A 23,771-nucleotide genomic window follows, 5' to 3' on the forward strand; every position below is an offset into this window, starting at 1 on the left:
GTTTCATGGTGAAAATGTACAAAGTTTAATAGGACGTCACAAATGATGGCGAAACAGGGTGTAGAAATGATATGAGAAGTGAAGATGGCAAGAAATGGTTCTTTGATTTGCATGTGCATGGGATACATTTGATTAATGAGATTTAATGCTGAGAGTGATTTTTGGGAAAATCAGAAAGAATGGGCCTAAAGCCATAACAAATGCAGGGGATTTTGCACAAGGGTACTGTTTACTACTAGTAACATGAAGCATAAATACCAAGACTGCTACAATATTAGCTTTGAATCCCCATTTAATAAGTTCCTAAATGTTAGACTCGTATGAGCAAATTCTCAGGTAATATAGTTTCCAGAACGCACTGTGGTGTGTATTCAAAATGTTTGACGAGTATTTGACACCCATACAAATGCACCCATGAAGAACACGTAAAAACATTTAACGATGTCATGAAAAACACAAACACAAATATGTTAAAAAAAAGAAAATAATATAACGTTATAATCACGTACTTTTTGATCGCAGGATAAAGCGGAACGGTCCATTTTGCGTGCCTTTAAAGGGGAGGATGGGGAGGACTTACATTTCGCTGGCAAACCCCCTAACAAGAAGACAAACCCCAAATGCACAAACCTTTATTGAGTCAACATATTTATAGAAATTAGCATTATGGCACTAAAATAAGTTACTAGTGATTAAAAATAGTTTGATGATGCACATTTTTTTTGCAAATGTATTAACACAGTAAACACCAAGTCCAATACTTCATCTATTTATTTCTGTAAAACGGTTTTTAAGTAAATATTAATTGTTAAACAAATTAAATTAATAGGTTTAAAATAAACAGGATGCAGTAAAGTGTGGACATTTATTGGTATGATATCTAAGTAACTATAAGAACTTTTCAATTCTATATTTATTCAAATAATATTTTTATATAATATTTTTAAATATTTGTTTATATAAAAATGTAAAAAAATATATAAAAAAATATTATATAAAAATATTATTTGAATAAATATAGAATTGGAAAGTTATTATGGAATGTTATTATATTTTTATATAATTTTAAATATAATAACATATATATATGTTATTTGTGTGTTTATATATATATATATATATATATATATATATATATATATATATATATATATATATATATATAAACACAAATACTATATTCAGATAATGTATGGCTATTTTAATAGATAAAATATATTAGTCTTTTCGAAATAATTTTTTTTGCTGTAACTACATGCTTTAGTGTATAAACAAACGGAAACAATATTGCTTTTTTGGGTCAAATTCACGATTTGTGCTTTGACAAACTTTTAAAACAAATACCTGGCTTGTCGTAGATGAAATTCTGCAGTGAGTTAGGAGACACCAGAATTGTATCATACTTCTCTTTGGTGTACAACTGCGCCCTCTGTCTCCGGAATTCTTCATCTCGCTGCTTCACCTCTTTAATCTCCTGGTCCACCAAAGATAGTGTGCTGTGTGATCGCAGTTTAAAGAAGGGGTTGTTGTGAAAAGTGCTCTCCTGGGTCTCCTGGCATGCACTGCTCAAACAGAACTCGGATGCGCTTCGGATGATGAGATTAGACGTTTCCAGTATAATGACGTTGCTGGAGTCTGAGGGCCACTCGTGGAACTTATTAGTGACTGGAGAAAGCAAATTTTTGCCCCTTTGCCTCTGGTTTGTGGGATGCGAATCCGGCTCCAGGATGATGACGTTGTTGGCCACCATTTCATGATAGGTCGGTTTTGGTGATGGCGAAGCAGTTACAGAGAAAGATGGTGGTGTGGTGCTGGAAGGTCTCTGTGACCTGCACCTGTCTTCACGGGTATTATAGACCTTTTTCTCCTCTAGGTCTGACTTAGCCATCGTCAGAGATGCTGGTCTTGGTTTATGCTGCACAGGTTCACTAGAGGATGGTCTTGCTAAGGCCCTCTCTCGTCTGAAACATTCCTCTCTCTCCATAGTCTCACGGATTTCCCTTTCGACTGGAGTCTCCGGCTCATCGTAATGAGTCCGGTAACTTGTATCATCCAGGCCTGAGTCATCTGAACACGGGCTAAACTGGGTATACTGGTAGTCACCAAGACTTAAGTTGTCTGAATCGGGATCCTTCTTGGGCCTCTCCAAATTGCGCATTGGTGTAAACATGATGCTTTGTACCCCCTGCTTTACAGTAGACTGCTGTTCCAGGGCTTTGCATTGCTCCTCCATTTTCTGCCACTGTTGACGAGCCATCCTGAAATCCACATGTTCTGTGCTGACATTCTCGTTCTGCATCTCCTGAATCACGCAATAATCTTGTGGCAGCTTCTTATCGAGCTCGGAGGTCGAAGCAGACAAGCGCTGTAAGTTATTTTTCACATCAACCTCATTCTCTGAGATCTTGGATAAACTGCGGTAGTGGATGGAGTCCTTATAGGAAAGATCTTCTAGATCACTTTCAGTGTAACATTCCGCCTGCGCAGGAGTGTCAACACCTTTGGCCAATACTGATGGATCTTTATCTTCATCCGGTTCAGCTTTAATCTCAGACTGGATATTAATTTCATCCTCCATTGCATGGAATTGGTCATGTGTCTCTTCAAGGGTACCTGTTTCCAAAATACAACCGAACTCATCTTCATCGCAAACGGGAGAAAACATAGTCTTCCACTGCTCCTCAGCATCACTGTCTGATGAGACAATAGCCATCTCCACATGCACACAGTCACTCAGGTCATCTCTATCATTCTCATGGCAGGATTCGTTCGAGGCATCAGAAATAACCAGCTGCTTGATTTGCTGTTCCAACACAGATTCTGGTTCTATTTTTGCAGCTTCGTGTGCTTCTTGGTGATCTGAATCCTTTGCATCAAAAGAGGATGTGGTGTTGTTTTCTTCCTCCTTAACCAGCTGGCTTTGTTCAGGCTCTGAATTTTCTACAGATTCTATGAAATTTGATTCTTCAACCTCTGCCTCTTTTATCATCACATTCTCTTGTTGGTTTGTGCTTCCATCACTTTCCTTTGTGCCTTCAAATTCATTGGCTATGTTGTTGCTTTCTTGTCCAGTCGCAAGTGGGGAGTTGCCCTTTTCAGTATCCAGGCATTCAGAGAAATTTTCATTAACACATTCTTTATCAACTGCGCCATGGTGGGATTTGTCCTCTTCTTTTTCCACAAGATCTATTTTATAGTCTTGTACATCAGCTGTTTCTGGAAGCTGATTGGTCTCCATGGAGACGGCCTCCGGGAGGTTTTCTTGCTCTTTTTGTTGCTCGTCTAAAGAGTCTCTACTACCTTCCGTTAGTTCATTCCCATTTGGTCTTTTCACACCAGCTGTGGCTCTCTACAAAAGTTAGATTAGAAAGATTCAGAAAACAAAAAATGGAGTAAAAACATTATCCAGGAGCATTTTAGGTATTAATCGATGTCAAAACAAAAATGTTTCCAGTTTCTTAGTCTCATAATCGAGTAACGATTAATAAACTTGATGGGTCAAGCAGGTCAATCACTTGTCTAAAGCTGTTATACTGAAACGTCCTCATGTCACTTTGAATTAGTTAAAGCGGATCCATCAAATATCATGAAACAGATTGTGAGCCGGAGATGTTTTACTAGATAAACTACCATGAGACAGGTTTCAACGCAGGCATGGAATCTGTATAAGTGGAATAACAATTCACACAAACGGGTGTTTCACTGTAAAATACTTGCCTTTCTCAGGCTGCAAACCTGCATTTTTGTGTTAAATAGAACAGAATTAGCCATAAATGGCAAACATCAACTAAACGTCCAAAAATATATATTAAAACATTGGACTTATAGCTCCGAACTATAGTTTAAATATCATTGAGTTGTGAAAAATGATACTAGATGACAATCTTTACATGAGATCAGACACAAAAAGACAAAGACAAAGACAAAGACAAGGTATTAAGGTATTAAAATAAGTCGAGCTGGATAACCCATTTCTTAGATTTCATTGCTTATCTTATGTTCCATCATTCTTTTCGAACATCAGTAATCTGGAACATTAATCCAATGTGCAACCAAGGATTTCATCTACTTCAATTTTCCATTTGTAATGAAAAATATTATTGGAGTATAATGGCGTTATGGATAGTGCAGCAATAATAAATTCATTGTATGCCAACTATGCAATGTTCATGTGTTTCATTAAATCACTGTATCTTAGCATTTTTGAGGCAAAACAAAATGTTATATAACACTGCAGTGCCAGTATAATTTTTAATGTATTAAATTACCATTTAAAGTTGATTGAATGAAACAGGCTTGCCCTTAGAAGGCTGTGATAAATGTCTTAACTGTATTTGCGAAATATGTAAGAACATTTTCAGGTATCCTTATTACTGTCGAGTGGTAGATGATCTCACATCTATGTGTTCATCTTGCTGTGTTCATCTTGCTGTGATTCACTCCAGAACATTTGGCAAGTGCACATTTTTTTTTTCATTCAGTGTCAATGTTCAGAAACAGCATGAAATGGTTGCTTGGAAACAGAAGGTTGGAAACGGAGGTCCTTCATGGAGGCAGAGTGAATCCACCCATGTCTTGTTTATTTTAAATGATTATAGATAAGGTGTGAATTCAGTAAAAAATATTTCTCTTTCTAAATTTTATGTAAAGAACTGTGCAATGGAATGAAAATCTATTCGAATGGAAAGATCATCCTGTCCTCTTCGATTTGACTGGTATTGATGAGTGACCAGCATTTACCCAGAATACACTCTGCTTGTTTTGGAAATTTAGCTTCCACTGTCTGGTCAACAAAACCAAGTTCATCATCAGACAGTACAGGGTGTATACTTTCTGAATAAATTAAAACAAACAGCAAAACAATGGTAACACACTAAGGCAATTTGCTACCTTGTTTATTTATTTGTTTGTTGATTTGTATGTTTTTTTGCCTTTTGCTATTCTGTTTGTTTTCTTCATAAATATGCCATGACATCATAGTCTAATATTACTTAACATTTTGTAACTTTTGTACAAAAATCTATATATTGTTTATAACGTGAATAAAATGTGAATATTATATATTTCAAGTATGTAAATATACCTAAAGGTTTTTAAAAACATGTTCAAATTTTATGTATTTTCACAATATTGTGGCTTAATTATAAACCTATAGAATGCAAAATAGGTTGTGTATGGTCTGTTGTGAATCAATTTGTCTATTTATTGATTTTCAGTGAGCATTTTTTCCTGGTCAGAGCCATGATGGATCCAGAGCCTAGAACGTAGATGTGAGATGGGGATATTCTCTCGATGTGTTTTCAATCCATTGTAGGGTACAATGATCACACACACTTGCAGTATCTTTCAAAACAAGCCAGTTTGTGGAGTTACCAATACATTGACATGTATTTGGAACCTTGAAGGAAGCTGTAAAAAAAAACCTGAAGGAAACCTAAACATAGGGAGAAGATGTAAAACTCTGGCACAGGCAGAAACCTGAGCTCAGGATCAAACTGAAGACTCAGAAGCTGTGAGGCGGCATCGCTACCTGCTGCACCATACCGCCCACATTTCATCATGATGTCATAATGTATTGACCAGAATTGCCCCCATTGCTTGTATTTTGAATTTTTAATTCAATGGAATAGATTTTATGTTTGGAACAGGTCATAGGTTTTGAACTGAGTGATTAACAAGTTCTGGACTGATGCATTCATTTAAAAGAAAGAACAAAAAAAAGTGCACTGCCACTGCACATGTCAATAAACTTCACCGAAATGACGTCGCCCTCATTCAGATCTGCAGATGCCATTGGGGTTCATGTGGGTTCCCTAACTTTCCATTGATGCCAGATCTGCAGGACTGGGTGCAGCTCAGCAGCAGCAGGAGCAGCCATGAAGAAGAGACGATCATGAAGAGTCAGAAATGATAACATGGATTTATACATATTCAATATGTTCCAATGCATCGCATTGCATTTTTTGAAATAAAGAAGGATGCACACGATTGTTGTGTGCAAGTGTCAGTGTTTGCAAACGAACTGCGAGGATGCAACAGGAATGAAAAGAAAGAAAGGGAAATGGTACATACCAGCAGCTTCAAAACGAGCAGCCATACGGAGATCATCTCCAGTCTACCGCTGCTCGTGCATGCTTGCACGAGTCGGAGCAGCACGAGAGACCGGGCGGCAGAGCGTCGCCGTCTCGAGCGAATCATATGGGTTCAGCGGCTGCTGTTTTACCTATCGATCCCTCAGCAACAGCGTGCCGTGAAGTGGAGCGGATGGAATATGCATTGGCAGACTGGCAGGGAAGCCTGAGAGCTGCTGTCTGCTTAAATCCATAAAGATGCACGCAGTCTGGCGGACTCTCTCTCTGCACAGCTCGACTTAGACGCACGCGCAGGATGCAGCGCGCCCTGCCAGCAGGGGCTCCTGCTTTTGGGGCGCCCACACACTTGTCCACTCCATCTTCTAAGCAGCAATTGAATGCTCATGCACCTTGAGTTTCATGTCGATGCTTAGAATCGGTTTTGCAACCGTTTGTACAACCCTCTAATGGGTGATTCTTTGTTTGACAAATATTTATTCATTCCTACTAACTGACTGTAGTGTCATATGCAGTAGAGATTAGGTCAAATATTATTTCAGTAAAAGTGCTCTCTTTAAACTTTCACTTGAGTAAACAAAACTAGTTGCCTTTAAATGTACTTACATTTTCAAAATACTATCATTTATTATGGCTATAATGTTTCTATTATTATTTTTGTCACAAGACTCTTTGCTTTATTAACACAGTTAATGTAAAAAGACTCTAATGTTACTCTTAGCACACCAATCTATTAAGAGAATGATATTAATCAGTCAAAGAATGATTGATATCTATTAAAATATCATGAGCCCAAACCCTTCTTTTCAACTACTTAAAAAAAATCGTGCAAATAAAGCCAAGGGTATTGTGGCAAGTTAGTCAAGAGTTTCTTCCATCATGTATTAGTCTCAGAATGTTCTGCTTGTTGTTGAATTGATGCTGAACTGTATGTTCGTGATAAGTAAATACCACCAAAACAAGTTTAAAACATGCACTCTAACCTGATTGGTGGATTGCTGCGTACTTGACCAGTTTTTATCCACTCATAAATAAAAAGAAACAACTGATTTCACAAAATGTAGTTGAGTAAAAAGATATTTGACTTTGAAATGTAGTGAAGTTGAAGTAAACATCTCCCCAAATGAAACTACTTCAGTAAAATACAGATACATGACAAAACTTCTTAAGTACAGTTACAAATTACATGTACTTTATTACTGTCCATCACTGGTCATATGGTTCTGAAAGTAATCTCACTTTTCACTTTGCTGCAAGCCATTATTATCTTTCACTAGCGCTCCAACCACTGTTTTCCAAAATTCTTTAAAGAAAGCATATCTCTTGTGAAATAAGGTGTACACTAAATGTTCATTAGAATCGTTAACTTAAAAACTATAGAAATCTGAATTCTTAAACACTTACCCCAAACCCTATCAATTTAATATTTGCAATATGCCTTATATACTTTTGCTTTGAAGTTTATTTATCTCAAACTCCTTACATTTTGTATATGGTTCACAAGAAATTGGAAAAAACCAGGACTAGATCCTGATGCTGTAAAATAAAGGTAATCTCTACAGCAGGGTTTATATCAAATATTCTCAGAAACTGTCAGATTTGGTACTTCATACTACCATTGTGCTAAAGTGGCTTACTAATTTTGACTGGTTTATTATAATCAGTGAATCAGCTTGCAGAAGGAACGGTTTCACACTGTTATATTTGCTACCAGTACAAATCCTGTTATGAGCATGTTCATCTACAATCTTTTTTCTATGTACTTTTGGTAAGTACTGACCATTGGTGCATGCTTTTCGCAAAGGGTACTTGGACCCAACTGGACTGCCACTTGCATCTATATTTACATTTGAAGCTTCTAAAATGTTTTGGTGATGGAAAGCTCAGGAATCAAAAGTTCCATCAAAGTGTCAATATATATATATATATATATATATATATATATATATATATATATATATATATATATATATATATTGTTGATATATGTATTATGTTGTATACATATTTCACTGCTTCATCTAATATTTTACATTGGTTAAAGCTTTAAGAAGTTCTGAGTGTGAATCTTGCTGCAATACTTGAAATCCTGACAATGTCTTTCTATGGTCACATATCTAAATACTATAATATTCCTCACAGTTCCATTATACGCTGCACTTAGTAAATCCAGGTTATTCCAAGCAAATTGTCAGTCCAGTAGCTTCACTTTTTCAAGTCAAATGAACCTATTCTTATGCAAGCCTACTGAGGTATGTTCAAGCAGAGAATCTACTAAAATCATCCAATTAACTCCAAACACAAACCCCAAATACGCATCCCCACCAGTTGGGTCCCCTGGTTTGACAAAATTTCTTCATCTATTACATGGAAATCTTTTAGATCTTTCTGTCTGAGGAACTCAAATTGTCTCTACATTCAATACACTTTTTTGGATTTCTTTTAAAAATCAAATTAACTTTTAAACATTTGGCTCATTGTGCAGTTTCCTATACCAGAACCTTCCTGGTGACTTTATTTTGCAATAATAATTGAGCATATATCTATTTGAGCAGATAAACTCATAATATCTATGGATCATTTTATTGTAAAAAAGGAAATCAGTATCAAACAAGCATCTAATATATCTAATAGTATCTCTTAATTTATATTCTATAGTCTAATATCTCACCACCTGGCTGATACAATGACTTTTTTATGGTTATGTATGCATATTATATTATATTATATTAATACACTGGATTAAATAGTCCAACCAACAAGAGAAATATAGTCACTCCAATTTGGGCAGCAACACACACCAAATGAAGTATCATTAGATTATATTATTAGTTTAGTTTGTAAATTATACATTGTATATTATACATTTATACAACAAAAGAGGTTTCCTTTGCCTGATTTCAAGCATAGCTGAAGAACAAAACTTCCTCAGAAAATGAGCTCTGTAGTCAGATTGCCCATATTGTTCAAATAATGTATGTATAGCTTGACAGGCAGAAGAGCTAGATAGCCTGAAGCTCTAGAACAGATCTCTTGGTCCAGTTTCAATGCTACCTCAAGCTGTGCAGTTTTCTTTCCTCCATCACCACCCATCCCACACACACGTGCATATCAGTATAGCCTGCATAAACACCAAAAGATTTTAATGGGCACGCACTCACAATAACTTAGTTTTTCTCATCTTTCTCAGTTTCCTCCCACAGAACCGCAACATTTGCGCAGCGCCCCCTCCAAAAGCCGCCCACTCTGCCAACCTCCATCTAATGCCGAAGAGTGACTCACCTCATGGTGCTGAGACAGCACTGTGGCATGAGCCATGGCAAAGCATCATTCTAGATGTTTGCTGTCTTTCTCTTTGTGTGTTTGTGTGAATTAGTGTGTACTTACCGATGGTTGCTTCAAAGGTTGTCTGCTTCAGTCTGCCTCTGTGGATTCGATGTGTGAATGAAACGTTACACTCTGATTGAATGTGTGGGATTTAGCCAATGGCTGACGCCAGTTTCAATGACAGAAGTGACAGGCACACACAAACACACACACACACACACACACACACACACACAAAATGGCATGCTGTAGACTAAGTTATAATGTGACATGTAAAATAGATAACAAATAAACAGTCGACTTCACATTTCAATAAAACAGTAATATCATATAACCTTCTAAAAAAGCTCCCTATTTTGTAATATTATTCATTATTAATCCGAAATATAAAAATTGGTGCAAAAATAACATAACAAGATTTTCCACATAACACAAGCCTGATCAGCATTTCTCCTCACAGTTCCTCTTGGTGAAATATTATTTGTTCATTAAATGTATGAGTTTCGTATTTAGTTTCGGTTGCTGTCTGTCGATTTTTGTCTCTTGATTATAAGCATAGAAAAAAAGAGGCCCAGAGCCTTAACCACTGAACCCCATTTTCCCCATAATGGATACAATAGACCACTCTTCAATTTGATCACTTCTAATTGTTTGAAAATAATAATAAATATGGTAATAATCAAGCATGCAGAATGTACAGATACAGATTTCTTTCATCAATTTCCAATAGTATGCTTGAGGAAGCTTTGCATTTTCTCATCTGGCTTCCTAAATATCTTCACTCATGCAGTTTCTTAAAATTCACCTGCTTCAACTAAATTTAAACAAAATATTGTGAAAATTATTCATTTGAAGGAAACACTAGCTGTTTTACAGTGAGGAAAATAAGTATTTGAACACCCTGCTATTTTGCAAGTTCTCCCACTTAGAAATCATGGAGGGGTCTGAAATTGTCATCGTAGGTGCATGTCCACTGTGAGAGACATAATCTAAAAAAAAAAATCCAGAAATCACAATATATGATTTTTTAACTATTTATTTGTATGATACAGCTGCAAATAAGTATTTGAACACCTGAGAAAGTCAATGTTAATATTTGGTACAGTAGCCTTTGTTTGCAATTACAGAGGTCAAATGTTTCCTATAGTTTTTCATCAGGTTTGCACACACTGCAGGAGGAATTTTGGCCCACTCCTCCACACAGATCTTCTCTAGATCAGTCAGGTTTCTGGCCTGTCGCTGAGAAACACGTAGTTTGAGCTCCCTCCAAAGATTCTCTTTTGGGTTTAGGTCTGAAGACTGGCTAGGCCACGCCAGAACCTTGATATGCTTCTTACAGAGCCACTCCTTGGTTATAAGGGGAACCTTCCGTGCCATGCATGATTTTAAACCATGACGTCTTAGTGTATTACCAACAGTAACCTTTGAAACTGTGCTCCCAGCTCTTTTCAGGTCATTGACCAGCTCCTCCCGTGTAGTTCTGGGCTGATTTCTCACCTTCCTTAGGATCATTGAGACCCCACGAGGTGAGATCTTGCATGGAGCCCCAGTCCGAGGGAGATTGACAGTCATGTTTAGCTTCTTCCATTTTCTAATGATTGCTCCAACAGTGGACCTTTTTTCACCAAGCTGCTTGGCAATTTCCCCGTAGCCCTTTCCAGCCTTGTGGAGGTGTACAATTTTGTCTCTAGTGTCTTTGGACAGCTCTTGGGTCTTGGCCATGTTAGTAGTTGGATTCTTACTGATTGGATTGGACAGGTGTCTTTATGCAGCTAACGACCTCAAACAGGTGCATCTAATTTAGGATAATAAATGTAGTGGAGGTGGACATTTTAAAGGCAGACTAACAGGTCTTTGAGGGTCAGAATTCTAGCTGATAGACAGGTGTTCAAATACTTATTTGCAGCTGTATCATACAAATAAATAGTTTAAAAATCATATATTGTGATTCGTAGATTTTTTTTTTTTAGATTATGTCTCTCACAGTGGACATGCACCTACGATGACAATTTCAGACCCCTCCATGATTTCTAAGTTGGAGAACTTGCAAAATAGCAGGGTGTTCAAATACTTATTTTCCTTACTGTAGATCAAAACTAGCTGTTATATGTACTAATGAGCAACTAGCAGTGAAAGAATCATAGGAATGCATGGGCATCTAAGTGTTTTATATATATTTTATATATTATACATATGTAATTTGAAAGCAGGGCATGCTCATTTACTAAATTACTGACAAAGAATTACTGTTTAATATGAATAAAGTTTTATTTGGACTTAAACCCTATACAATGACAGACTATTCTGATAATACATAATGTATGAAATCTTGCATGTCTTTACATAGATGTTTACAAACCATTTATAGTTAATTATAGTTTATTATACACTGAAAGAATGAAAGAATGACAGTAAGTGCGAATGTAAAATACAGAAAGATTTTTCTTTTGTTTGTCTTATAGCATTATTGTGAACCTAATTATAATAATCAATGTAGATCTTCATTAATAATATGTAGGTCGAACCTGCATTATTTTTTTTTTATTTAAAAAGAACGTGATATAACTGAAATATCATATGGTTTAATAACATGTTTCATGCTTGAGTCTAACTGCCTTGTCTCAAATCGGCTGTCGTATCACAGGTGACATAAACAGCTGCAACAAACATAAATGGCACAATGAGCCACTCACACACCAGATCTGATCCCCTTTAGCTCTCCAGATGGCATTCTGCCGTCTACTCTCTCACTGGTTGCTGGATGAACCATTTAAATATTAGATTAAACACTTTTTAGATCATTTTATTTACTTAATTATTTGAATAAACATTACCCTTAATTATATATATAAATATTTTTCTTTAATTCCATTTTTTTTTTTTATTTCAATGAAATCCAGGTCATTTTCACTACAGCTTTCATCTGTTTCTTAATTTCTACTCTCATCCGTACTGTTTAAATTGATATTAACTTTCATAAAAATAAGATAAATTGGGTGAGTTTAAATATACACTGTATGGGCAAAAATTTGTGGAGACCTGATTTGAAGATTTTTATGTACTTTTTAAACATCCAATCCACATTTAGTCCCCATTTGCTGATATAATAACCTCCACTCTTCTGGGAAGAAATGTTTGTGCTTATTCAGCCACAAGGACAATAGTAATGTAAGGCACTGATGTAGGGTGAGGAGGTGTGGGGTGCAGTCAGCTTTCCAATTCATCAAAAAAAGGTTTTATATGTTTGAGGTCAGAGCTCTATAGCAAGCCACTCAAGAGATTCCACTCCAAACCATGTAAACCATGTAAAATCTACATGTAGCTGACTTTGTGCACAAGTCATGATGAAACAGGTTTGAGTCTAACAGTTAGCGAGAGGAAAATGTATTGCTACTGCATCCGAAGACTCCTATACATCGGTGTACCGCCAACTTTGTGGTTACAGTCTGGGGAAGAATCACATTTGGCTGGAAAAGTGAGGTGTCCCAAAAATTTTGTCCAAATACTGTACTGACAATAAATGTTTGGTTATATAATAGATCATCCAATAATAATGAATTCTCACTGGAAGGCCAAAGCTTTTTAAAATGAATGTTATTTACTACAATTATTGACTATAAATTGATTTTATAACAGGTTAATAAATGGACATTACATATGAAGAAGTATGCATTAGTGGCGGTTCAGCTTATTAGCAAAAAAGTGCTAATCATGGCATTTTTAGAAACTTATGACAGGGAAAAGATGTTTACTAGAAAGAGTACTGATTATAAAGTATAATATATAATCATACATGTTGCAATACAGATTTGAGTAAAGATGTGTTTGATGTAATATTTTTGGAAATAGTATAAATATTGAAAAATACAGTATTATGAAATTACACATTGTATTAGGAGTATCATACAAAGGAAAGGTGTCGAACATGAAATTACACACAGAGAGTAACCCAAGATCAGGCTCAGGATCATGCGGTAGCGGTAGTGGTAGCTTAGTGGTTAAGGTGTTGGTTTACCGATCAGCAGGTCCCCACAAGCTCTGGGGTTCAAGCCCCAGCATCACCAATGTAAAAGTTTTTGGGGGAGTGATAGCTCAGTGGGTAAGGTGCTGGGTTACTGATCAGAAGGTCAGGGGTTCAAGCCCCAGTATCGCCAAGCTGCAACTCTTGGGCTCCTGAGCAAGGCCCTTAACCCTCTGTGCTCCAGGGGTGCCGTATCATAGCCGACCCTGCGCGCTGACCCCAGCCTCTAAGCAAGCTGGGATATGCAAAGAGCTAATTTCATGATGCTGTAACGTATATGTGACAAATAAAGGCTATTCTATTCTATTCTATTCTATTCTATTCTATTCTATTCTATTCTATTCTATTCTAAGCCTGGGAATCTAACCCCAATTAAAAAAAAATATTTTTATATGTTTTTCTTACCACAATTTTTTTTCTTACCATATTGTATACACAATTGAACATAGAAAACATATAAAATCTTTAAAGTAAGGAATGTACCATTTTAAGGGGAAAAAATATTAATTTTAATTTGATGATTGCAACACATCTCAAAAAAAGGTGAGACAGGGTTGTGATTACCATTGTGATCACCTCTTACCTCTTGTTTTAATAACTGTTCGTGTACATCTGGGAACCGAGAAGACCATTTGCTGGAGTTTCTGGAAACGAATATTTTCCCATTCATGTCTTATACTATTTAGCTGTTTTGTTTCACCTTTTTGTAATATTACTTGTTTAAAGAAGCACCCAGACTCCTATTAAGCCATGTTGTTGTATTAAATGCAGTAGGTGATTTAATATTGTCTTGCTGAAATATGTAAGACCTTCCCTGAAAAAGATATCATCTGGATGTAGGCAAATGTTGCTCTAAAACCTTTTAGCATTAATTGTGTCTTTCCAGAAGCGAAAGCTGCCAATGCATCCCCCAATACATTCAGAGATGCACACATTTGAACTGAGAACTGATGACAAAAATGGTCCCTTTTTCTCTTTAGTCTGGAGGATGTGGTATCCATGGTTTCCAAAAAAATAAATAAAAAATGTATTACCGCAGAACAGTTTTTCACTTTGCCGTAGTCCTTTTTAATTGAGCTTCGGCTTAGAGAAGTGACAGCATTTCTGAATCATGTTCACAGATGGCTTCTTCTTTGTATTATACAACTGCATTTGTGGATGACACATGATTTCTGGAGGGATGTCTAAACCCATGTAGTGATTTCCATTACAGAACCATGTCTGGTTTTAATGCAGTGCTGCCTGAGGGCGTAAAGATCACAGGCATCCAATATTGATTCTTGCCCTTGTCCCATGTGCACAAAGATTTCACCAGATTGTCTGAATCTTTTGATGATATTTTTGTACTGAGCTATTCAAAGCCTTCCCAATTTTATGTTGAGCATCACTATTCTGAAATTGTTTCTATATCTTGTAGACTTCTGAGGGATTCTTCTCTCTAACTTACTCTTTCTATACCCAATCATGTTACTGACCTGGTTCCTGCAGATGTTTTTTTTTTAGTAAAACGTATGATTCCAGACTTTTGTTGCGTCGTCCCAAATTTATTAAGATGTCTTGGAGCCATCATTTCCTCATTTTTTTTTGCTGAAAATGGTACATTTCCTTTATTTAAACGCTCTTTTATCCTTTATGTTTTTATTTCATATTCTACTGTTAATAATGGGTTTATATTAATAATTTAATAATGGGTTTATAAAATTTGCACCATCATTGCATTTTGTATTTACTTTTTACAGTGTTCCAACTTTTGGGAACTGGGGTTGTATATGGGAATGTTGTGTGACAGGCAAGAACACTGAGAGGGGAAAACCAAAAGATTATTATTAGATTAGAGGCCATTAGAGCATCAGAACACTGTAGCAATATTATTTTTGGGTACATGCTGTAACCGCCTCAGGAAATGTTGAATACTTTATTGACATTCTAATCTTGGGTGCTGTTAGTTACATAACTGGTAATACAGTTAATTGATTTTCTAATGAAATTTGCTCATGATCAAGAATCTTATCCATATGCAAATCCAGTCAGACATTTCTTTTGCTTCTTTCACTCCCACTGGATACTTAAAGTTCTTCTGAGTGAATCTTTTTGATGATGTAGTCAGCAATCTTCAATTTCCTCCATGGAGCCTTTGAGCTGTGTTCCATCATCTGCCTCTCGCTACACTGTTTGGCTGCTCAGGGAAGCTGTGAGTGGGAGAGAAAAGCAATCGATTCAACTCTCCGTCAGCTGAAACACTGCGGGGGATTATGGCAAGGCCATGCTTCTGTGCTCAAGAATAATACTGTTAGAATCACAGCACACTGAAAGTCAATCTTTAGGTTTTTGGTTTTTAAAAATTGCTATTTTGACTTGTGCGCAGTGAAAGTTTTCTGCTTTGCAAAAGCGCATTAAAGCATAAAGAGACAGCTTATATAAGAGTAAGAGAATGTTGAAAGATGGGGAATAAACAACTGAGGGTACTATAGGTGTGTGTGTGTGTCTATGTCTTAATAATCATGACAGGCATAACATAAATAAATTATTTAAATTATGTCAGTTGGTGTCACTATGTAAAGTATATCAAATTCAACACTAAGTGCAATTGTAATCAAGTTTTCCTCTGCAAAAGTCATATAAATATATAAGATAAGAACAGAACAGTCTGCCTGTGCAGTAATAAATAAGTACAGAACCAAACCCACCAAACTGTGCCATTGTAGGAAAATGCTCAAGCAAAACTTAACTTAAACAAGAAAAAAAAAGCAGTTTTAAAAAAGTTTATCTTAAAATGAAAGAAAAAGTGAAACAGGAGGATGTCCCAATTTGTTTGTATCCTGAACCCAAAATTGAAATATTGATTTTAAAATTTAGATTAGATTATAGTTTTGCATTTAGCTCTTACACAACTGAGTGTGTGGAAGACATGCTGCCGCTTCACATTGTGTTCGGATGCTACATAATTATAGAATAGGACAAGGAGCAAAATCTAAGACGACCCCTGTCATGTGAACAATAACCTGAATGTGGGTTACCTTTGTGTATGTGAATTCCTGTTTAAAATTATGCATACTTTAAATATTTCAAATACTTATTAGCTAATTAACTGATTAAATAATTGATGAATGGATTGAAAAATCAACATGGTTGTCCACATTTTTTTTGTCTCTTGAACTCAAAACTAAATCATTTAAGTTTTAAGTTTCCAAATTAAGATTAAGTCTTTGACATTTTTGCATGTAGCTCATGCTCAACTGAGTGTGTGTAGGAAACACACTGTAGCTTCACACACAGTTTGAAGTGTAAATTGCTTTTAAACTTACAGTATATTAGGATGCAACACAAGTATAGAATGAGGTCAGGAGCAAAACAAAAGACGCAACAAAAGCTATCGAACCTTTGTTACCTTTTTATGAATGATAAAAAGGTAACATTAATGCTTTAACTCATTGCTAAAAAAAATTATAACAAAAATTGTCAAAAGGTAAAAGGTAGTGAATGTGTTATGTTTTTGTGTAAGAGAATTCCTTGTTTCAAATGATATTTCATTTTTATATTATTTCACTATTATTTCATAATTTAAGAAAATATGTATCGTCTAACTGCTATAATACGTTGGGATGCTATGCTGTCATAGGAGAATACACACAGCAGTGCCATACAGGTTACACAAAGTATGTTTAAATCCATTTTAATAGACATCTAATCTACTACTGTTTTGTTATAACACTGTATTAATATATTAAAATATAATAGCAGTGAGCAATATTATGACCCACTTGAATTAATTAAAGTTAATCATGTTCATAAATAATTATTTTGGACAAAATACTATATATGGACAAAAGAACTGGACATTTGATTTTCCCAGGCTTATGTAGTTCTTGCCCTTGGATGCAGTAGCACAAACTTTTACCTTTACTTGAACTATAACACCCAAACCTGTTCCAGCATGACAATAAGGACATGGTTGACATGGGCTGGAGTGGAATATTATGAGTGCGGTGACCTGCTATAGAGCTCTGACCTCAACCTTATTGTACACATTTGGGATGAATTGAAATGCTGACTGCACCCCAGATCTCCTCACCTCACCTACATCAGTACCAGATCAGGCATCCAAAAACCTTGTCCATATAGTGTACTTAAGCTTTTATTTTAATTGTAGAGTTCCCTCAGATTCTGTTTACTATTTAAAGCCACTCCAGAATTTATAATTCACATTTTGGAATATGTTTCCAGATAGGAGCTGCTTAAAATCTTCAGCTACAGCACCCTGGGATGTTCAGCAGGCATCAACAAAGAAATACAACGTAACACAAATCACTCATCAGGGTAATGCAGGATCAACTGCAAAACAAAAATGATTTAAAACTATACAGTACAGAGAGTTTAGGTTACAGAGCTGCATACAGTGTTATTGTTATATATGATATGGAGTGCAGAGTGTCTCTATCACATGATAACAGTAATGAAATGTATCTCTGCTTCACTTGAGCAAATATACAGAAAAGAGACTTGTTTTAAATGCACAGTATGAATATATTAAATGTTACAGGTGTCTCATTTTATCTAGCCATATACTAAAAGTGAGAAAGAAAAAAAGTACTGGTGAGGTTTAGGATACTGATGGCATACAAGTCCATGTGTATGTTGTTGCTATAGAAACAACAGTGCCTTAGTAGTGCATACATACATAATAATGCGTTGAATGCATTAATGGGCAAAGTAATGCGTTAATATGAGCCTTCAGCTTTTAGTTGTTCTACTCTCAGGGCTAATGTTGTTGAAAATGAGACAACATATTTCAAGCAAACAGCATACATAAAGCGCCAAACAATGAATTAACAAGATGAAAAACTACAAATGTTGGATTTCTTCCTACAACCATTTTCATCTATTATCTGTATTGCTAAAATGTTTAATTAGCTTCAGGGTGAGTGCAAAAGTTTGCACACCCCTGTTGCAACGTGATGACGAAGATCGATACTGTGTGTGTGTGTTATTCAGTGACATGGGTGGGTGTGCATGCTCTATTTAAATATGAAAATCCTGCCATCTACAGAATGAGCTGTGCAATTAGACAACACCGCCTCACTTATAATCGTTCACATTCGGATGGTGCAATGTGTTTTGTTTTGCATTTGAGAGAAAAAACTACCTCCGTATTCAGTCAGATTTATTACAAACGCAAGACACACATTTCAGAATGCAAGCTAATGTAAATGATGAAATCATAGATTTCAAATGCATGGATTTCAAAATGATTAGTTTGAACTGGCATTATATAACACTTATATAATGAACAAACCCTCAGCACTAACACATCATTATCAACATTACCAAAAGAACATGTTTCAACTAATGGATTTTGAAGAGTAAACAAAATGTGTATGTCAGGGTGACACACAGAAACACACAGCTGCACGACTTGTTTTTAACCTTCCTCTGTTCTTCCACAGCACATTACTGCTACACTTCCTTTACTGGTTTCATGTAGCTTTTCACAGCAGATTTAAAACACTGATGCTCACCTACAAATCCAATAAAATTGACAATTGCCATGCTCCCTCCAATCCTGAACCATTGCTTGACAGGTTTCACCATGTACATTTCTCTGGTAGGAGTAAGACAGACTTCAAGACTCTTCTCTGGCACTTATGGTGTGGAATAACCTTCCAGCAGAGTCACTAACAGAAATTCACCTACCATTTCTGCTATTAAAAAAAAGTCTATTTTTTCTGTGTCCTAATAAATCTTTATCAGAATGTATTTATTGATAAAGACTGAAGTTCACTTCTTTAAATAGCTGTGGATAAGGCCACCTACCAAATGCAATAAATGTAACTATGACTCGCCCACAGTTCCTTGCTGAGTTTGTATGACGCTTCATTGAGAATGAATGTGTGTGAAATTCCCCATAGCATATTCAAACTTACTGGTTTAACACCTTCTTTGGACAGTACATATTCAACCCTAGCTTCAAGTCAAGTGTAAAAGTGTCAATGAAAAAGCTTTACATGACTGAGAGTGTTAAGACAAAGTAAAAGGAAATGAACACACAGAAAAAGCAGTGTTGTATTGCATAGGCCATGCAGAGAATACAGCTTCTGGAAAGTATGAAATAGTTAATGAAAGGAAGGTCATTCATTGCTACATTAACAAGCAGCAGTATTTTAGTCTTGCTTGTTTAGATGTTTTTCTACCTGGCAGTGGCGTTTCCGAGATCAGGTGTGTGGACGCGTTGTTGGTATTGCAGTTCAGGAGTGAATGGGTGGGTATTATTTGGAATGGTGCAGCACTGGTAGAGGTTTCTTCCTCACCATCTCCAATGATAACAAGCTCCGCTTGAATAGACCCCTCATAGCTCTGTGTGTCTTGTGTAACCTCTTCGGCATTCTGATATCCCATGAAGATCATAGTGACAGGTTCATCTGAAGGCAAAGTGTTTAAGACACTGAGTTTAGGGTCCTCCTCTCTGTAAGACAAAGGAGGTATATGATTCACATGCTGGCTATCAGTTCTTCTATGTCTCTCACAGGGGTCGTAAATTTGTCTTGGGTCACATCTTGTTTTGCCTCCATACATCTCAAAATTCTTGCCATTGCTGTTGTGATAATTCACGTGCTGGTCACTGTATTGGGTGAAGTCGCAAGCAGGTTCCTGAATTTCCTGGTAGGATAGTGTATACCACTGTGTTTGTACTCTGGCCACTCATTCATTTCCATATTATAAAGCTCTGAGCAAGGGCTATGCTGATAGTTCTTTAGATGCGGAGGCTCATGATGGTCTTGAGGCTTCTTCCTTTTCTCTGTGGCCTGTTTCAGGAGCTCCTCCACCTCCTTAGGGCTAAGCTCATCCACTCCATTGGGTTCAGGTTGATCCAAGGCACTGTGCAAAGCATACACAGACTTACGGCCATCATCGTACACCTTAATGCCACGCTGCTGTAATTCCTGGGCCGGGACTGTGCAGGTAGAAAGGACATGGCTCTTGCCGGTGCGCAGGTCTTTCTGAACGTTGATTTCCATGGCAAGCAAAGCTGTTTGTGCATGTGTGAGAGAGAAAGTGATGATAAGAATATGATTTACAATCCACAAGATGTACTATCATATTTTAAACAGTCATTCATAATATAATTGATCAATCCAAATGTAAATATTCAGAACATCTACCAATCAACTCAAAATTCAGTCAAACAAACAATTATTACCAGGTTTTTGTTGTTCATGATTCAGTCTTTGATCCACGGATGTCTGTTTCCTCATGTTTAAAGGTGTATAAGATTTTTGAGCATCTGGAATTCCTGAATAAACCTGGATAGGTTCTACAAAGACCATAACAATATACATATAGTGGACAAAAATTATTTTACCAACCAAGTGGAAATGACTAATTGTCTAATAACTTATTTTCTATTTTCTTTACCTGACTTGAAATTTTCATTTGCTGCCTGTAAGAAAATGTAAATGCTGCAGTGAGATGAGCTCTCCAATCGCAAATAATGACAATAAATGCATTCTTAATACTATAATCTACCAATCGTGACATTCAGTCTGTAAACAGGATATGCATTAATACTACCTTAATAATGTCTGCTGTGGACTTCTCAATGGCTTTCAGCCTGTGCAGGATGAGGCCTTCATTTGTGGAGATGTTGAGCTCCTCTCTCTCTAGAGCCTCAATTTCTTTTCTATCCTACAGGACACAGTGATTATGTGACATAATTGAAATTGGATGCATGGCTGCCTGGCTCTAGCTCTCCCCTCTTGGCTCTTGCAGAGCATAGATGAGCTCTGGTAAAGAATCCAGACACGGTTAGATGCCAGCCAGTCACACTGTTGGCATTGATTTTTTCAAATCACACAACGTCTAGTACTTTGTCATTTACAAGCAATGTGGAATAATCTACAGATAGCAAGAGGGTGTTGCAGGTCAAGAAGCGTGACATTAGAAAATATTTGGCAGCATTCTGTGAGTTGACTTTGCGAAATATGTACGGCACGCACTTATCGTTGGTCTCAGTAATTTCACAAATTCATCACAAGTGAGACAGACACCAGGATTGCCAAGTTAGGGGGCAAGAGCTTATATATGAACCTGTAATAGCTCATAGCATCACACTGTTGCATCTCTGTTGCGTCATGCTTCATTCTTTTTCTATGGCATGAAATCAGGGAGGTGTAAGGGGCAAATGAATAGAACAAAATGCAGTTCTGTAAATGCCACTATAGCTTTCCTACAAAGGGCCCTACTACTTATTTTAGCACAGAAAATAACTGAATAGAGTTTATTTCCTTTTAAAGGTCAATCTATTTTGGGAAGTGAAGCATATAATAATGTAGAGTTATTATAATAAAGCAGACAAATAAGAAAGGTAGAACTGAGACTTATATGTCCAGAATAGCCACCATAGGGCTCAAGGGTGGCAGAAACAGGATCCAGTTGGTTCTTTTAGGAATCTAGTTGGATGGTGTATTATTAATATAGAAATATTTTGTTTTTGCTTGTCTAGTATTTTATAGATAGAATGAAGTATCATAGTTATATGCATGTTTTTTTAAAAAGAAAGAACCGATTTCATTACGCAATATTTTATTAAGTAAAAGTAATAAAAAAGTCCAGTCAAGTCACAAGTATTATACTCACAATTTATCAAATTTCAACTTAGATAACTCCTCTTTCAAATGGTCACTAACTCATTCCATGATGGTGCTTAAAAACTAAAGCAATGCGTCATGATATCGGTTCATTCTTTTTGAATAACTCTGTATTAGACCTAAATACACACAAATATCTAGTATTTAATATCTAAACCAGTCATTATGGTTAGGGAGGGAATCCAGCGTAAAACATGCCAAATCAAATATGCAGATATAGTATCCAACATCTTAAAGAGTCTACTTACCGATGAATGTTGCTCTGTAGTGTTTTGGTCTGCTGGATAACATCCTGAGCTTTCTGCTCTTTCTGGACAGCTCCAGTGCTTGTACCACCCATAAGCCATAGATCTCTTGCTGATTTTTTCTGTGACATGTAACAAAAAGAACACTTCTACAGATATTGTTTGCACGGTTAATAGTAGAGATAAGATGTATACATACCTGTGTATATGTATGATTTTAAATATACTGTACAATCACACATCCACTAATATGCACATCTGCTCAGATAAACAGCAAATCATCTGGCACTAACACCCATGTCAAAGTTATATACAGAAACGCAATGCAATCATGTTGCAGAACAGAAATGCATGCTGCATTAATTGTGCGTTAATTAAACTAGTGCTGTTGAAACGAACTTGAGTTAACTTGTTAATTTTGACTGCCCTTTTATATATATATATATATATATATATATATATATATATATATATATATATATATATATATACATACACACACAATATGTATATATACTATTTTAGTTTGTTATTAAATATTATTACTTTATTTTTCTGTAATATTGCTAAAAAAATATTTGTCAAAATTGACATCTCCACAAGTCTATACAAAGAAATGTAGATGCTAAACATAATTTATTAATTATTGCTCAAATTTACCTTTAGCTGCTGAAGTTTCAGTTTTTCGTTGTCGATTTCCAGCCGCTTTGATGCGATGTCCTCCTGGATTTTTCGTTTATTCTGTTTATGTACGTGTGTAGGAAAAAAAAAAGAACATTCCTAACATAAAAGCTAAAAGAGTTATGTAATTATTTTGCCTTCTATAAACTCTGCAATAATGTATTAAACAAGTTTATAAAGTTATTCAGCATGAATAAAGTCCTTTACATACTCCATTGACTTTTCTTTGTAATAAAAAAGACTACATTACTGTTATAGCTTGAAGTCTCTCCTTTAATAGTTCTGTCTCTTCCATCGTGACTCTAGCAACAAAAACAATTCTCAGTTCCAGATACATTTCATTTCCAAATGTATATTATTATGTCACTTCGAGGTCTGACTAATGTGCGGAGTGGACGTGGATTGGACTAAATGAGCTGAATGTGATATGAAGTAACTGAAGATCTTTTAGGAAATCAGCAGACTCATGCTGCTCTCTTCCTCTCTGTTATACCAGGAATAGCATGTGTGGAGGCTCTGACCCACACATGGACTCCAAATTCTCAAAATTTGGTCATCAGAGCCAGTCATCATTCAGCACTCTTCTAAATCTGTGCAGTTCATCAGTGGAGATCTGCATGTTTCATACATGACAGATAATGTACAGTATATGGAAAATAATACATATATTATATACTATTATATACTATATTGTACTATAAAGCATTGTATTATCAATACAATGTAGGCTTCACATACCAAGCTGGCTACTCAAATTACCAGTGGA

General features: G+C 36.1%; 2 protein-coding genes across 4 annotated transcripts in view; both read right to left on the reverse strand.

Annotated features, from left to right (window-relative positions):
• Positions 1–9,591, reverse strand: part of si:ch211-153l6.6 — a 10,742-nt gene extending 1,151 nt beyond the window's left edge. Inside the window, exons 1-3 of one of the 3 annotated variants that reach the window (XM_046862134.1) lie at positions 9,477–9,591; positions 1,345–3,349; positions 510–598 (exon numbers count right to left, since the gene is read on the reverse strand). In XM_046862134.1, coding sequence (XP_046718090.1) covers positions 510–598; positions 1,345–3,238 — 1,983 coding nt within the window. In that variant the 5' untranslated portion in view covers positions 3,239–3,349; positions 9,477–9,591. Of the gene's footprint in view, positions 1–509; positions 599–1,344; positions 3,350–6,072; positions 6,498–9,476 lie in introns of those variants that run through there. The other 2 variants (XM_046862133.1, XM_046862132.1) reach the window with 2 other exon arrangements.
• A 7,897-nt stretch (positions 9,592–17,488) lies between these two features.
• Positions 17,489–23,511, reverse strand: palmda (palmdelphin a). The gene is given in 8 exon segments (XM_046862209.1): positions 17,489–20,042; positions 20,045–20,461; positions 20,633–20,746; positions 20,848–20,872; positions 21,004–21,112; positions 22,328–22,446; positions 22,985–23,065; positions 23,256–23,511. Coding segments are annotated over 8 exon segments (1,422 nt in total). The 5' UTR covers positions 23,343–23,511; the 3' UTR covers positions 17,489–19,572.
• Between the last annotated feature and the right edge of the window lie 260 nt (positions 23,512–23,771).

Source organism: Silurus meridionalis, chromosome 12, assembly GCF_014805685.1.
Source record: "Silurus meridionalis isolate SWU-2019-XX chromosome 12, ASM1480568v1, whole genome shotgun sequence".
Taxonomy (NCBI): Eukaryota; Metazoa; Chordata; class Actinopteri; order Siluriformes; family Siluridae; genus Silurus; species Silurus meridionalis.